The sequence below is a fragment of the Dipodomys merriami genome, unplaced genomic scaffold, assembly GCF_024711535.1.
Source record: "Dipodomys merriami isolate MVZ:Mamm:240054 unplaced genomic scaffold, mDipMer1.0.p SCAF_22, whole genome shotgun sequence".
Classification (NCBI taxonomy): domain Eukaryota; kingdom Metazoa; phylum Chordata; class Mammalia; order Rodentia; family Heteromyidae; genus Dipodomys; species Dipodomys merriami.
In genome coordinates, this window is record NW_027203604.1 from 18,079,311 (window position 1) to 18,095,092 (window position 15,782).

General features: G+C 45.6%; 2 protein-coding genes across 7 annotated transcripts in view; one reads left to right on the plus strand and one right to left on the minus strand.

Moving 5' to 3' along the window:
- Eif2ak1 (eukaryotic translation initiation factor 2 alpha kinase 1) overlaps nt 1-15,782 on the plus strand; it is a 41,054-nt gene that overhangs the window by 22,287 nt on the left and 2,985 nt on the right. For 4 of the 5 annotated variants that reach the window (XM_070033515.1, XM_070033518.1, XM_070033516.1 and 1 more), the window contains exons 10-13: nt 1,973-2,084; nt 3,299-3,399; nt 13,381-13,492; nt 13,946-14,028. In XM_070033515.1, coding sequence (XP_069889616.1) covers nt 1,973-2,084; nt 3,299-3,399; nt 13,381-13,492; nt 13,946-14,028 — 408 coding nt within the window. The remainder of the gene's footprint in view (nt 1-1,972; nt 2,085-3,298; nt 3,400-13,380; nt 13,493-13,945; nt 14,029-15,782) is intronic. The other variant, XM_070033517.1, reaches the window with a different exon arrangement.
- Ankrd61 (ankyrin repeat domain 61) lies at nt 5,716-11,350 on the minus strand. Of its 2 annotated transcripts, none has more exons than XM_070033521.1 (3): nt 11,059-11,350; nt 8,391-8,485; nt 5,716-6,809 (listed from the first exon to the last, which is right to left on the minus strand). In XM_070033521.1, exons 1-3 carry the CDS (start codon nt 11,272-11,274, stop codon nt 5,867-5,869), a joined length of 1,254 nt encoding a protein of 417 aa, XP_069889622.1. In that variant the 5' UTR covers nt 11,275-11,350; the 3' UTR covers nt 5,716-5,866. The 2 variants fall into 2 exon arrangements, with proteins under 2 accessions (XP_069889622.1, XP_069889621.1); XM_070033520.1 differs by having other exon boundaries at nt 8,391-8,488.

Genomic DNA, 15,782 nt, shown 5'->3' on the forward strand with positions numbered 1-15,782 from the left:
ACCCACCTGTGTGATGATGTCTGCCAGTGACTGTGTGCCCTCCCTTTTCCAAGCTTACTTCCTTCACTTCCATGATGCCTAATTCTTCTTCCCTGGGTCATTGCTGCTCAAGATCTTCCCAAACATCTGCCTGAGAGTTGGAAGACTCATTTACTCTATTTCTGTTATATATCAGCTATAAAAATATATCTATGAGGAAAGATTTTACTATTTTTGGAGCATGACATTAGGTGGTTCCTGTAGAGTAACCTGATCAGTTTTCAGGGTTCTTCTGTTGAGGGTTATCATAACATGATAGTTTCACTGTATATTCACCAGTATTGCTATGATTAAAAATCTTTGAGGGACTGGGAATGTAGCTTAGTGGTAGAGTGCTTGCTTAGCATGCATGAAGGCTTGGGTGTTCGATTCCTCAGTACCACATAAACAGAAAAAGCCAGAAGTGATGCTGTGGCTCAAGTGGTAGAGTGCTAGCCTTGAGTGAAACAAGTTTAGGGCAGTGCCCAGGCTCTGAGTTCAAGTCCCAGGACTGGCAAAAATAATTAACAAAAACCTTGAGCAAGCCGGGTACCTGTAATTCTAGCTACTCATGGCTGCGATCTCAGGATTGCAATTCAGAGCCAGTCCAGGCAAGAAAGTCTGTGAGACTCCATCTCCAATAAATTACCAGAACAGCCAGTTGAGTGTAGCCTTGAGTAAAAGAAGCTCAGGGACACAGCACCTAGGCCCCAGGACTGACAACTCCACAAAAAACCCAGTAGTGGAGCTGTGGTTTAAGTGGTAGAGCTTTAGCCTTGATCAGAAAAGCTAAGGGATAGTGCCCAGGCCCTGAGTTTAAGTCCCAGAACTAGTGGATATATGCATGCATGAACACACACACACGCACACACACACTATTAGCTATTTAGGTGAAATCTGAGGATTGAGGTTCAAAGCTAGCCCGGGCAGGAAAGTCTGTGAGACTTAACTCCAATAAACTACCAGAAAACCAGAAGTGACACTGTGGTTCCAAGTGGTAGAGTGCTAGCCTTGAGTGAGAAAGCTCAGGGACAGCCCAGACCCTGAGTTTCAAGCCCCACGAATAACCAAAAAACAAAAAAACCTTGAGCATTGACAGTTTATGTACGATTTGTCAGTAAGACTGCAGAGCTGTGTGTACCATCTATGCATACACAATGCAGAATTAGCTCTTGCTAGGAATATGTGTCTGTAGATATATTTTTGTTTTGAAACAGGTTCATGTCCAAGGAGTTGAATTTGAGTAACTTAATCAGAATAGTTTCATTTCTCTGTATATATTTGGAAAAACTTCCTTGATACTCAAATAAGTGGGCCTATAAACAACTTACTGTTTGCTTAAGTAACAGTTATGTACAATGCAAAGCCAAGCAAAGCATAGTTTAGAGTATATTGAGAGCTGTAGAATACCATACAACTATTTTATTATATTTTATCTTCGCTTTCAAAGTATTTAGTATTACATTGGACAGCTTCCCTATTGGACTTTCCTCTGACTCCAGTCTGGCCTAGGCCTGTCTCTTTGTATCATGGTACAGAGTTTTTTTTGGGGGGGCGGGGGGGCGGGGGTTGGTTGTAAGGCCTGATCTGTGGGCCTGTGCACTGTCTCTCAGCTCTTCAGCTCAAGGCTAGTGCTCTACCACTTGAGCCACAGCGCCACTTCCAGCTTTTTTTTCTTCTTATGTGGTGCTGAGGAATCAAACCCAGGGCCTCATGCATGCAAGGCAAGCACTCTACCACTGAGCTACCTTCCCAGCCCATGGTGTACAGTGTTTTAATGATCACTCTGCTTGTATGTCTCTTTTAGAGACTGGGTTCTGGGACAGGCCTGTGTTTCAGCAGTTAGCTGTGCTATTTGGTGTAGGGAGACCAGTGAGTACCTGCTATTAAATGAATATGAGTGAACCATCAGAGCTGAGAGCCCAGCCCACCTCACCGTGTGTCCTCTTTATAGGTGCAGTACCACCTGATGCTACACATTCAGATGCAGCTGTGCGAACTCTCCCTGTGGGACTGGATAGTGGAGAGAAACAAGCGCAGCCGCGATTGCGTGGACGAAACTGCCTGTCAGTACCTCCTGGGTTTGTAACAATGCAGTGTAAGAATCTTTTCCTGCTAATGTAGGAATTGCCAGCAGGAGTTTTATGTTAAAAAGTTAGAAGCAAACTAAACAGACAAGCCAAAAAAGCTGAAGAAACAACTGTGCTTATTTTGCTTATCTTTAAAAAAGAAAAAAAATGATATAGCTATTTAGAAGTTAAATTCCTTTGTGATAAAGATTTGCTTTTGTTGATATTTTAATAGTACTATGATGGAATTTAGGAAAAGGATTTTGTTTTGCGTTTTGTTTGTTTTGCTTTTTCCTGGAGCTTGAACTCAGGGCCTCATGCTCTCGCTTGGGCTTTTGCTCACAACTGGCTCTACCACTTGAGCCACGTTTCCTTTTCTGGGCTTTTTGCTGATTAATTTGGAGATGAGTCTCATGGACTTGCCTGCCCCAGCTGACTGTGAACCACAATCATTGGATCTTGGCCTCTGGAGTAGCTCAAATTATAGGTGTGCACTGATTCTTGTCCTGTATATGTGTGCACCATGCATATATGTGCATACATGCTAGTACTAGAGCTTGAACTCAGGGCTTCGGTGCTATCCCTGAGCTTTTTTGCTCAAGACTGGTGTTCTACTGTTTGAGCCACAGATCTACTACTGGCCTTTTGCTGGTTAATGGGAGATGAGAGTCTCACTGACTTTCCTGCCCAGGATGACTTCAAACTGAGATCCTCAGATCTCAGCCTCCTGAGTAGTTGCAATTACAGACATGGATCTTCAGCACCCAGCCATCTGGCCTTAAATTCTCAACAGCTAAGCGTTGGTGGCTTATGCCCTTAATCCCCACTATGGAGGCTGAAATCTGAAGATTACAGTTTGATAACTACTCAGAAGAAGCTGAAGGTGGCGCTGAAGGTTCAAGTGGTAGAGCACTGGCCTTGAGCAAAAGTTCAGGGACAGCACCCAGGTCCTAAAGTCCAGCCCCAGGACTAGCAACAAAAAAAATTCTAGGATACAACAAAATACTTATTTGACTTTATCACTTTTTTAAACCTGAAATTCTGATACCAAGTATTTCTAGGTTTTAGGCCACTCTGGAGTACTGACATTGTTAAGAACATGAATGTTGCCTCAGTGTCCAATTTGAATGTATTTGGAGCCATGTTAACATTTAGATGTTAATGCAATGAAATAGAATAGAGAGATGAGACTGTTTATGTTTCCATTCCAGGTCCTTATGTTATGGCCAGTGTTGCAACAAAAATTTTTCAAGAATTAGTGGAAGGTGTATTTTATATACATAACATGGGAGTTGTGCACAGAGATCTGAAGGTAAGGAAGACAAGGCAACTAAATTATTGAACACAGAGATGGTTTCTTTTGAGCGTGTTTTTTTGATTGTGGGTCATTGAATTAGGTGATATACCCTTATTTACTTTGGAATTTTTCATTACTTTCATATAAGTAATTTTCCCATAGGTCCAGAACAGGAAACTCTAAGATTGAATTTAAAAGCAGTAATTTTGAGACATAAAATTCTGCCTGGGCACTGGTGGCTCATGCCTGTTAATTCTAGCTATTCAGGAGGCTGAGATCTGAAGATTACTGTTCAACGCCTCTGGTCAGGATAGTCTGTGAAACTCTTATCTCCAGTTAACCACCAGAAAACTGGGAGTGGTGCTATGGTTCAAAGTGGTAGAGTGCTAGCTTTGACAAAAAAAAAAAAAAAAATACAAAAACCTCAGGGACAGTGCCAGGCCCTGAGTTCAATCCCCACAACCAACAAAAAAAAAAAAAAAAAGAAAATTCTGGTGAGGTACTAGTGGCTAACACTTGTAATTTTAGCTACTCAGGAGGCTGAGATCTCAAGATCCTGGTTCAAAGCCAGGAAAGGCCATGAGATCTTATCTCCAATAAACTATTCAGAAAAGGCCAGAAATGGTACTGTGGCTCAATTGATAGAGCACTAGCTTTGAACAAAAGCAGTTCAGGAGCAGCATCCAGGCCCTGAGTTGAAGCCCGAGGACCAGCCAGAAAAAAAAAAATGGGATGAAAATTCTGTATGAAAGATTAGCTATGATAGCTGACACCTGTAATCCCAACTATGTGGAGTGTGAGGATATAGAGGATTAAGGTTTGAGGCCAGCATTGGCTAATAATGAACCAGACTCCCACCTCAGCAAATAAGCGTGGAAGTGATGGTGTGTCTCAGTAATCCCTGCAACATGGGAGATACAGGTAGGAGGATCAAGGTCTGAGTATAGCCTAGGCAAGAATATAAGACCCTATCTGAAAAATAACTAAAGAAAGGACGGACTAAGGGTATTGTTCTAGTAGTAGTAGTAGTAGTAGTAGTAGTTGTGTGTGTGTGTGTGTGTGTGTGTGTGTGTGTGTGTGTATTCTATGGAGTATGAAGAAATACTGCTTTTTCAGGTAGTAAATGTGCTAAGTACCAAACATAATCCATAATGCTGCACATGCCTAGAGTTGTCAAAAATGATCATTATTAGTGTAGCCTTAGATATAATATTGTTTCTAAGCCAGGTGCTGGTGGCTCAAGCCTATAATCCTAGCTAGCTACTCTGGAGGCTGAGATCTAAGGATCAGGGTTCAAAGCCAACCCAGGCAAGGAAAGTCCACGAGACTCTTATCTCCAGTTAACCATCAGAAAACCTGAGCAGGAAAGACCATGAGATCTTATCTCCAGTAAACTATTCAGAAAAAGCCAGAGGTGGTGCTGTGGCTCAAGTGGTAGAGCACTCGCTTTGAGCTGAAGAGCTCAGGGTCAGCACCCAGGCCCAGAGGTCAAGCCCCATGACTGCAAAAAAAAACAAAAAACAAAAAACTGTTTCTAGAAAAATCTATTTTGCTGTTTTAAAATATAAGTACTCTAGTATTTTTGGTTGCTTTTCCTTGTGTTGGCACTAGAGCTCGAACTCGAGGTCTTTTGCTTTTGCTCAGTTTTTTTCACTCATGGCTGGTACTTTCCCACTTGAGCCATACCTCCATTCTGGCTTTTTGCTGATTAACTGGAAATGAGTCTCAAGGAGTTCTGGGAATGTGCTTTAGTGGTAGAGTACTTGCCTATCATGCATGAAGCCCTGGGTTCAATTCCGGTACCACAAAAACAGAAAAGGCCAGGAGTGACTCTATGGCTAAAGTGATAGAGTGGTAGCCTTGTGCAAAAGAAGCTCAGGGACAGTGCCCAGGCCTAGCCCCAGGACTGGTAAAAAAGAAAAAGTCTCTAGGACTTTGTACCTCAGCTGGCTTCAATTCAGATCTCAGCCTCCTGAGTAGGTGTGAGACACTGTTGCCTGGTTGTTTACTCCAGGTTTTAGCAAAGACTATCTTTTTTTTTTTTAGGTAAAAATTAAATCATGAAAAAGACAGACACTTAAAAGGCAATTGAGGACTGTTAAGAGTTGATGCACAGGCTGGGAAGATAGCTCAGCGGTAGAGTGCATGCCTTGCAAGCAGGAGGCCCTGGGTTCAATTCCTCAGCACCACATAAACAGAAAAAGCCGGAAGTGGCGCTGTGGCTCCAGTGGTAGACCGCTAGCCTTGAGCTGAAGAGCTGAGGGACAGCACCCAGGCCCAGAGTTCAGGCCCCATGACCGGCAAAAAAAAAAAAAAAAAAAAAAAATCAAAACCAAGAGTTGATGCACAAATCACTTTATTTTCTGAAAAAGGTTCTAGAACCAATAGTTTGTTCACTGGGATGTAGGAGTAATGGGCCGAGCCTTTTTGGGTACACATATAGCCTAAAATCAAAGCTGGTAGTGCCTTGAGTCTCTGGTCCTTACTGCAAGAGGTAAACTAAGTCATAACAGTAGTACACTGAGTTCCATATTTTCTGTGGGAGAAGTTGCTTCAGGTGGTGTTTGTATTTCTCTCCGTAAATATTTCTGACTTGTCTTTTACAGATGTCCTCCAGGGATAAAGGCTTTTGAGATAATGTTATCAGGGTTTCCTTTAAGAGCTGGAATTCTGGCAGGGTGATTCCTGTAGGTAAAACTCCTTGTTTATTGGTCAGTCTTAGCGGGTAGGTGCGACCCAGTAGCCTGGCAAGAAGTGTCATGTCTCTGAGGTTGGCACTGCGCTGAAGGTACACGTAAACTGGGGACTCCCCATTCCTTGTTAAAATGTTCACGTCCGCCTCAAATTCCAGCAAAAGGTTGATGATTGCCTCTCTGCCCCCAAAACACGCCTGGTGGAGAGCTGTTTTCCCGTCATGGTCCTGGACGTTGACATTGGCTCCGTGCGTCAACAGCAGGCGGATGCAGCCCACCCCCGCTGCCAGCAGCTGGCCTGCTTTGCTCGATGCGGTACGCACAGCCAGCTTCAGGGCCGTGTTCCCCGTGGAAGGGACAGCACAGTTCACATTGGCACCACACACAATGAGCGTTTCCATCATGTCCTTATTCAGTATTTCTGCCGCCATGTGCAGGGGCGTCATGCTAGATTCATTTGTAGCGTTGACCTGGGCACCACTTTGGGCCAAAATGGAGAGGATGGGGTAGGTCCCATATGTGATGGCCAGGTGAAGGGGTGAGTCTTTATTGTCGTTGTCTACCCGGGCATTGACTTGAGCTCCGTGCTCGCACAAAATGCGGAGGCATGTGACAGCATTGTTCTGGATGTCTGTGAGGATCCTGTGGACACGGAGGCATGGCTTTGCCCACGTGATGGAGGTGACCGGCCAGTGCAGCAGCATCAGGTGAAGCGTCGTGAGGCCTGCTGCCCTGCAAGGCATTGAACACACATTACCCTGTGCCCATGCAACAGCTCTGCGTGAGGAATTAGTGCTCACCCAGCAGCAGTTACTACTTTAAAGAAGTGTTTTGAAATAATGTGCTAGGTAACTTCTCAGGATGTCACAGATTTGGGGGAGCACTGCCTGGTGCAACCCCGTTTTTAGAGAAATCTGAGCTTTGAGCCCACCCCTTCTAGGTCTGTGCTCCCTTCACCCCCTTACAACGAACTTCGCTGTTTCTGTATTCCCAGCACGTGGTCCAGTACTGGGCTGTGTTACTGGGCATCAGTCCAATTGTGCGGACTCAGGCATGAGTTAATAGAAGTGATGAGGGCTGGGAATGTGGCCTAGTGGTAGAGTGCTTGCCTAGCATGCATGAAACCCTGGGTTCTATTCCTCAGTACCACATAATCATATAAGGCCAGAAGTGGCTCAAGTAGTAGAGTGCTAGCCTTCAACAAAAGCAGCTCAGGGACGGTGCCCAGCCCCTGAGTTCAAGCCCGGCAAAACAAAAAAAAAAAAAAAAGAAAAGATGAGTTACTAGAAGTGAGCCCTATTCCCCCAGACTCTATTCCCTCCATCCAGTGGACCCCTGCCTGTCCTGCAATGAACTTTTCTGTGCTCAGCCTTAGCCCTCAAGAGGTCTGCCATGGACCATCCAGCCGCTACTCTTCCATAGTCACGAGTTTGAGTTCATGTGTACTTGTTGTGTGAGGGGTGCTGGAGGGCCCTGCTTCTGCTGGGTGTCCAGCCTGGTATGGGAGACAGCGCAGGATCTCAGCGAAACTCGATAGAGATGGGGAGCGGGAGCCTTTGGTCAGGTTTGGAGGAAAGAGAATGGTGCCCTGAGGAATCCCAGAGGGGCTGGGCCAGGGCTTCAAGACCACTTGCAAAGCTGTGGCTGCAGGCCCTGCAGGGGGAGGCTGAGAGCAAGGCAGCCCATGTGGGCGGGATTTCCTCCCAGAACTTGTATTATTATTATTTATTTATTTAAAAAAATTTTTTTTGCCAGTCTTGGGGCTTCATTTCAGGGCCTGGGCACTGTCCCTGTGCTGCCTTTGCTGAAGGCTAGCATTGTACCACTTGAGCCACAGCACCACTTCTGGCCTTTTCTGTTTATGTGGTACTGAGGAATCCAACCCAGGGTTTCATGCATGCTAGGCAAGCACTCTACCACTAAGCCACATTTTATATTCTATATGAACCATATTCATTGATTGGGCATTTGGCACTAGGCCTTTGGTTTAGGTGTTGGTGATAGGGTGGTCAGCAAGACAAACTTCTTTCCTGAAACTTACCTTCTATTACAGGGTAATAAATAAGAAAACCCCTTGTATATTTGTTTATTCTTAGTTTTCATATTTAGATTGTTAAATTATGGAGGACCAAGGCCAGAACTTGGTGTATTTTCTACGGGAAGAGTTGTTCCTTAATCCTCAGTATGCATATCCTGTCTGACAGGCCAGGGAAGAGGTGGGCATCTTCACTACATCAATCCTTTGGGTAGAATCCTTTGTCCATAACCCAAGGAAGATGAGCAATAACCTCACTTAGAGTATCATTAACTTACCTTACTTCTGGGTCAGCCCCATGTTTTAACAAGCAAAGCAAACTCTGGGGCTTGTGGTATTCGGTGGCCAGATGGATGGGGATGATGGTCTGTGTCTGCTGCAGGGAAAGCATAGTGCGTTACAGGGGAGGTTGATGGATTCCACAGCACTTGCACCTCCATTTGTAGCTTGCCTGCCCAAAGAAGCCAGGTGCCTCAGGACTACAATGATAGTATTCCTTTAGTATGTGTGGTGCCTATTTTTTTTTCTTTTCCCAATAGAGTTTTAGGATTCTTTTAATTTGTAGTAGAGATACAGCAGCCCAGCCTACCCCCACAATTATGCTGTTTCCTGTCCCTACTCTTCCCTTGTTTAAAGCTTACATGGTTAGATCAGGCCTCAGGATGAAGCATGGGGCTTGAGCACCTGCCTACATGTGTGAGGCCCTGCATCTGATCCCTAGCATTGCACAAAAAGACTGAAATCAGTGCTTATTTAAAAAGAACTTTATTGTCCCACATGTTAACTTCTATTTATAACTAGATGGCAGTATAGTTTAGTTTTGTTTTTTTTGTTTTTTTTGTTTTTTTGGGTCCGGTCGTGGGGCCTGAACTCTGGGCCTGGGCACTATCCCTCAGCTCTTCAGCTCAAGGCTAGTGCTCTACCACTTGAGCCACAGCGCCACTTCCGGCTTTTTTCTTTTTGCTTATATGGTGCTGAGGAATCGAACCCAGGGCCTCAGGCATGCAAGGCAAGCGCTCTACCACTGAGCCACCTTCCCAGCCCCGGCCGTATAGTTTAGTGGCAGTGCTTGCTTAACACATGAGAGGCCCTGGGTTCAGTCTTCAGCACCAAAAAGCCATAGCAGCCTGAACTAAAGATAAACCACAGGGTTCTTCAACAAAGTCACTTTTTTTTTCCTCCCCAGGTTATAAAATGACTAAGTCAGCCCTAAACCTGGCAGATTATCTGTCTTCCCTTGAGGTATCATTGAGGTTCAAGCAGTTCAGTAGTTTAAAAAGGTCTCAGCTCTGACATGTCTTAGGAGAAAGGCACAGGCAATGATCACTGAACCAAGACCTGTGTGCACTTGACACAGGTGACGGAAGTGACACCTCAGCAGCCTCTGAGCAGTGATATCATGAAACCACATGTGTAATGCAAACCAGCTGGGATGCATTTTTTCCTGTTTCCCGTAACTTGATACCCAGTGAACTTCAGTTTTCTCTCTCTCTTTCCCTTTCTCCCTCTCTCCTCTCTCTCCCCTCTCCCCCCTCGCCCCCCACCCCTCTCTCATCCTAGGGGGTGCTAGGTGCTGTCCCTGACCTTTTTTTGCTGAAGGCTAGTGCTCTACCACTTGGGCTATAGGTCATCTTCACTTCTAGCTTTTTGAGGTTAATTGGAAAGAAGAGTCTCATGGACTTTCCAGCCTGGGCTGGTTTAGAACTATGTTCTTCAGATCTCAGCTTCTTCCTGTGTAGCAAAGATAGCCACTGGTGCCTGGCTCAAAGAATTATTTTTTGCTTGCCTATATTTTTGGGTGGTACTGGTAGCCAAACTTAATGTCCCATACTTGTTACACCTCTGGTCCTTAGAATCTGTGTTTTTTTAGGGTTTTTTTTTTTTTTTTTTTGTCGGTCGTGGGCTTGAACTGGAGCCTGGGCGCTGTCCCTCAGCTCTTCAGCTCAAGGCGAGCTCTCTATCACTTGAGCTACAGCGCCACTTCCAGTTTTCTGGTGGTTTATTAGAGATAAGAGTTTCACGGACTTTCTTGCCCGGGCTGGCTTTGAACCACAATCCTCAGATCTCAGCCTTCTGAGTAGCTAGGATTATAGGCGTGAGCCACCGGCACCCGGCTAGTTCTTTTTTTATTTTTTTTTAATTTAATTAATTTATTTTTTTGTCGGTCATGGGGCTTGAACTCTGGGCCTGGGCGCTGTCCCTCAGCTCTTCAGCTCAAGGCTAGTGCTCTACCACTTGAGCCAAAGCGCCACTTCCGGCTTTTTTCTTTTTGCTTATGTGGTGCTGAAGAATCGAACCCAGGGCCTCCTGCATGCAAGGCAAGCACTCTACCACTGAGCCAACTTCCCAGCCAGAGCTCTACTATTTTAAGCCATGTCACCACTTCCAGTTTGTGGTGGTTAATTGGAGATAAGAGTCTCATTGACATTCCTGCCTGGGCTGGCTTTGAACCATATTCCTCAGATCTCAACCTCCCTGAGTAGCTGGGATTCAGGTATGAGCCACCAGTGCCTGGCCTGAACAAGTACATTTTTTTTTGTTGTCGGTCATGGGGCTTGAACTCTGGTCCTGGGCACTGTCCCTCAGCTCTTTAGCTCAAGGCTAGTGCTCTACCACTAAGCCACAGCACTACTTCCGGTTTTTTTCTGCTTATGTGGTGCTGAGGAATTTAACTCAGGGCCTCATGTACGCAAGGCAAGCACTCTACTACTGAGCCACCTTCCTAGCCCCATACAAGTACATTCTTTAACCCAACCAGCTATGGTCTTTTCTTTCCTCCATTTGGGTGTGGTTAATGGAAGCAGGTCTTGTAGACCTAGCTTTCCACAGCTGGGCTGGCAAGCCATGGGCATGAGGAAACAAGTGACTGGCTGCAGAGGTCACTGCATTAGGTCATGCTCTGCACTGGGCTTCAGTTTTCCTAAAAGCAGACAGGCAGGAGAGTACCTGGCTCAGAAGCAGTCTGTAGCTGGTGGAGTTGGACAGAATGGTCAGTGGCTGGTTGACTGGGTGGTGCCTGAGGAGTGCCATGATGGTAGGGCAGTCTTCTTTGATTATGGCTTCATAGAGTTTGGTATGCAGAGCAATGACAGGGTTATCCTCCAGCGACTTGGCCCTGTCCACCACCAGGCTTCTGCTCCCCCTCTTGGTTATATTTCCCATGAGAAAATCTGAGTAGCATGGACTTAGGAGAAAAGCAGGAGACTCTTAAGAAATTGGTCTCTTCCGGTTTCCATGATGATCCTTTGGGCTCAGTTCTAGAACAGTTCTAGAATTGTTGACAATTGAACTCATCAACATAGCTCTTCTTTTGTTTTGTTTTGTGCTGGTCCCTGGGCTTAAATTCAGGGTTTGGGCCCTGTCCCTGAGCTTTTGTGCTCAAGGCTGGAGCTCTACTACTTGAGCCACAGCTCCACTTCCAGAGATAAGAGTCTCATGCACTTTCCTGTCTGGACTGGCTTTGAACCATGATCCTCAGTTTTCGGCCTCCTGAGTAGGTAGGATTACAGGTATAAGCTACTGGTGCCCAGCTCATAGCTCATATTTATTTATTTATTTGTTTATTTATTTATTGGGTCCGGTTGCGGGGCCTGAACTCTGGGTCTGGGCGCTGTCCCTCAGCTCTTCAGCTCAAGGCTAGCGCTCTACCACTTGAGCCATAGCACCACTTCCAGCTTTTTTCTTTTTGCTTATGTGGTGCTGAGGAATCGAACCCAGGGCCTCATGCATGCAAGGCAAGTGCTCTACCACTGAGCCACCTTCCCAGCCCCATCATAGCTCATTTTTATATTGGAGCCAAACAATTTCAGACTTGGTCCCTTGATGGCACAATGCCAACATCAGCAGTATTTAGGCTTAAGAAAGCCTAAATAAAAAAACGGACTCATTTCACACCTAAGAATGTTAATTTTTCTTTCAAAATGAACTATTATTCAAGCAACTAACAGAACTGACTAAATAAAAATTACTACATTAGGGGCTGGGAAGGTGGCTCAGTGGTAGAGCGCTTGCCTCACATGCATGAGACCCTGGGTTCAATTCCTCAGCACCACATAAATAGAAAAAGCCAGAAGTGACGCTGTGGCTCAAGTGGTAGAGTGCTAGCCTTGAGCTAAAGAGCTGAGGGACAGTGCCCAGGCCCAGAGTTCAGGCCCCATGACTGATAACCCCCTCCCCCACAAAATACTACATTACACTTAAAAGTAACTTTTTTTTTTGTGGGGGAGGGTAGTAATATGGGTCTTTTTGTTGTTTTTCTAGTCCTGGTGGTACTTGGGCTTGAATTCAGAACCTCACTCTCTTACCTAGCTTTTGGTCAAGATTAGCACTTTACCACGTGAGACACATCTCTACTACTAATTTGTTGCTAGTAGTCTTGTGGATTTGTCTGTCTGGACTGGCTTTGAGTCATAGTCTTGAGATCTCATCCTCCTGCATTGCTAGGATTGTTTTATTTTTGAGATAGGGTCTTCTCACCTGGGCATGTACCTTAGATCTGCCTACTTTAGGTGGATGACACATGTGCCTGGAAGTGAAATCTTCCCATTCCAACCTTCCATTGTAGCTTGGGTTGATGACAGATGCACAACACTGCACCCAGCTATTGCTTAAGAGAGGCTCATGAGGGGCTGGGAAGGTGGCTCAGTGGTAGAGCGCTTGCCTTGCATGCATGAGGCCCTGGGTTCGATTCCTCAGCACCACATAAGCAAAAAGAAAAAAGCTGGAAGTGGTGCTATGGCTCAAGTGGTAGAGCGCTAGCCTTGAGCTGAAGAGCTGAGGGACAGCGCCCAGACCCAGAGTTCAGGCCCCACGACTGGACCCCCCCCCAAAAAAAAAACACAAAAAAAAACCCCAAAAAACAAGAGAGGCTCATGAGCCTTTTCTGCCAGGCTGGCCTCAAACTGAAATCCTTCCTTTCTCACCCTCCCAAGTATCTAGGATTACAGGTGTGAGTCACTAGCATCTGGCTAAGAATTTTTAAATTTTAGCAAAATCTTTCTCCCACTAGTGTAGATGCAGCTTTACTAGTATAGGGATGGTCCAGTGGGATGTTTTGGGTCTGTATACCTTCGAAGTGTGAGCTAATGGCTCTCAAGCCTGGCTAATGTAGAATCATCTGGGAGCTCTTAAGAGCAAAGTTGCCAGTTGTAGTGGCAGATTCATGCCTGTCATCCTACCTATGTGGGAGGCTGAGATGGGGAGGATGGAGGATTCAAGCTATCACTGTTTGTTCTATGAAAATTAATGAACTGTCTTGTTTCTTTATAGCCAAGAAATATATTTCTTCATGGCCCAGACCAGCAAGTAAAAATTGGAGACTTTGGCCTGGCTTGCACAGATATTATACAGAGCACAGATTGGACAAATAGAGATGGGAAAGGTGAGGGTCTGTTTTTTTGTTTTTGTTTTTTTTAATTTTTTTTAATTTTTTGGGGTCCGGTTGTGGGGCCTGAACTCTGGGCCTGGACGCTGTCCCTCAGCTCTTCAGCTCAAGGCTAGCGCTCTACCACTTGAGCCACAGTGCCACTTCTGGCTTTTTCTTTTTGCTTATGTGGTGCTGAGGAATCGAACCCAGGGCCTCAGGCATGCAAGGCAAGCGCTCTACCACTGAGCCACCTTCCCAGCCCATGTTTTTTTTTTTTTTTTAAATTTTGCATAAAAAGAGACATGGTTGAACATGCCACTGTTTAACAACACCCTAGACATTCATCAATAAAGCTCCAATAAAGAAGAAAGGTGATTGCTATTTCCTTAGCTGTTCCAGTGCCCTGTTTGTAATATGGGTCCCTTATGGTGGATGGCGAGGTGTAACAGGTGGCTTTTTAAATCGTAGGCATGCCAGTGCATACTTCGCAAGTGGGGACTTGTCTGTATGCTTCACCAGAGCAGTTGGAAGGATCGGAGTATGACGCCAAGGTAGTATTGGTTGCTTTCTACCCTTCTATTCAACTTCCCCTGAGGTGTCAGTAGCCCTCAATATCCCAAATGCACAGTTCTGTGGAGGGAGCTGTGTCCTGCAGGTGATCTGGCAGCAACTACTCTAATAAGGACACTTACTTTGGGTTGAGAGCATGGTTCAAGTAGTAGAGTGCCTGCCTAGCAAGTGCAAGGCCCTGAGTTCAATCAATCTTGATACTGCCAAGAATAGTAAAAGCAGAGCCAGGCGCCAGTGGCTCATACCTGTAATCCTAGCTACTAAGGAACCAGCCCATTAGGAAAGTCTGTGAGACTCTTTTTTTTTTTTTTTTTTTTTTTTGTCGGTCGTGGGGCTTGAACTCTGGGCCTAGGCGCTGTCCCTCAGCTCTTCAGCTCAAGGCGAGTGCTCTACCACTTGAGCTACAGCGCCACTTCCGGTTTTCTGGTGGTCTATTGGAGATAGGAGTCTCATGGTCTCTCCTGCCCGGGCTGGCTTTGAACCGCGATCCTCATATCTCAGCCTCCTGAGTAGCTAGGATTACAGGCGTGAGCCACCAGCGCCCGGCTGTCTGTGAGACTCTTATTGCCACTTAACCACCAAAAAGTTGGAAGTGGAGCTGTAGCTCAAGTGGTAGAGTATTAGCCTAAAGGCACAAAAGCCGAGGGGCTGCTCAGGCCACTCCCCACCCCTGCCCAAGTTGAAGCCCCCAAGTCTAGTACAAAAAAAAAACAGCAGAAAAGAAGATTCACTTTTGAACTGATCTTGTACATGTTGCCCTTTTTCCCACTTTACTGTTTCTGAAGCCATAGATGTCATAGATTGTTTTTGGAATGAACTTGCACTTTAAAGTGGCACCAGTTACCTCAGGAGCCTGATGTTCCTGGAAGCTGTCTTCCTTCTGACTTTAAGGTTAAGTAAATAGGTGCTGTAGGGAAGCCTACCCCTTCACTGCCCTTGACAGACAACGATGACACTCTCTACGTGTCACCTCCATTGTTCCTCCAACAAATAGTCACTTCTTTTTTTTGGTGAGACAGGTCTAGCTAGGTAGTCCAGGCTGGCCTCGATTTCACAGGCCCGTCTCAGTCTTCTCAGTTCAGGGATTTCAGGCTCTTAAAGTTAGAAATCCTTTCTTCAATATGAACAGCTGAAGATTTTCTTATTTTTGATGAACACTTTTGTTTCTCAGCAACTGTTCAAGAGTTGTTAGAAAATTCATGACTGGCTGGGCACTGGTGGCTCACACCTGTAATCCTAGCTACTCAGGAGGCTGAGATCTGAGGATTGCGGTTCAAAGCCAGTCCGGGCAGGAGAGACCGTGAGACTCCTATCTCCAATAAACCACCAGAAAACCGGAAGTGGCCCTGTAGCTCAAGTGGTAAAGCGCTTGCCTTGAGCTGAAGAGCTGAGGGACAGCGCCCAGGCCCAGAGTTCAAGCCCCATGACTGACAAAAAAAAAAAAAAAAGAAAATTCATGACTGTATCTAAAAGCCCATTTAATAAAAAACATCTTTGTAAAAGATTACTTTTAAGGAAAGTGGTGCAGGTGTTCTGCAGTCTGTAAATGACCAGGATGTGAGTTCATTTTGCTGCCTGGGTGAGGTCTGGATCGTCACAGGGTGGGGAAGACAAGGGGCAAGGGTACTGCCTTTTGCTGACCATTGATCTGCATGTCCCTTCGTTCCCCTTTGGGCACTAGAATGATGGGTTGTGACTAGTCACCTGGTGCTTGAGGCAAGACACTTTGCCTCTG

Coding starts and splice junctions, on each gene's coding strand:
- Ankrd61 (XM_070033520.1), bottom strand. CDS start 11,274: ATGGGAAATATAACCAAGAGGGGGAGCAGAAGCCTGGTGGTGGACAGG. Junction 8,489..11,058: donor ACAGACTGCTTCTGAGCCAG/GTACTCTCCTGC, acceptor CTTTCCCTGCAG/CAGACACAGACCATCATCCC. Junction 6,810..8,390: donor GGGGCTGACCCAGAAGTAAG/GTAAGTTAATGA, acceptor AATGCCTTGCAG/GGCAGCAGGCCTCACGACGC.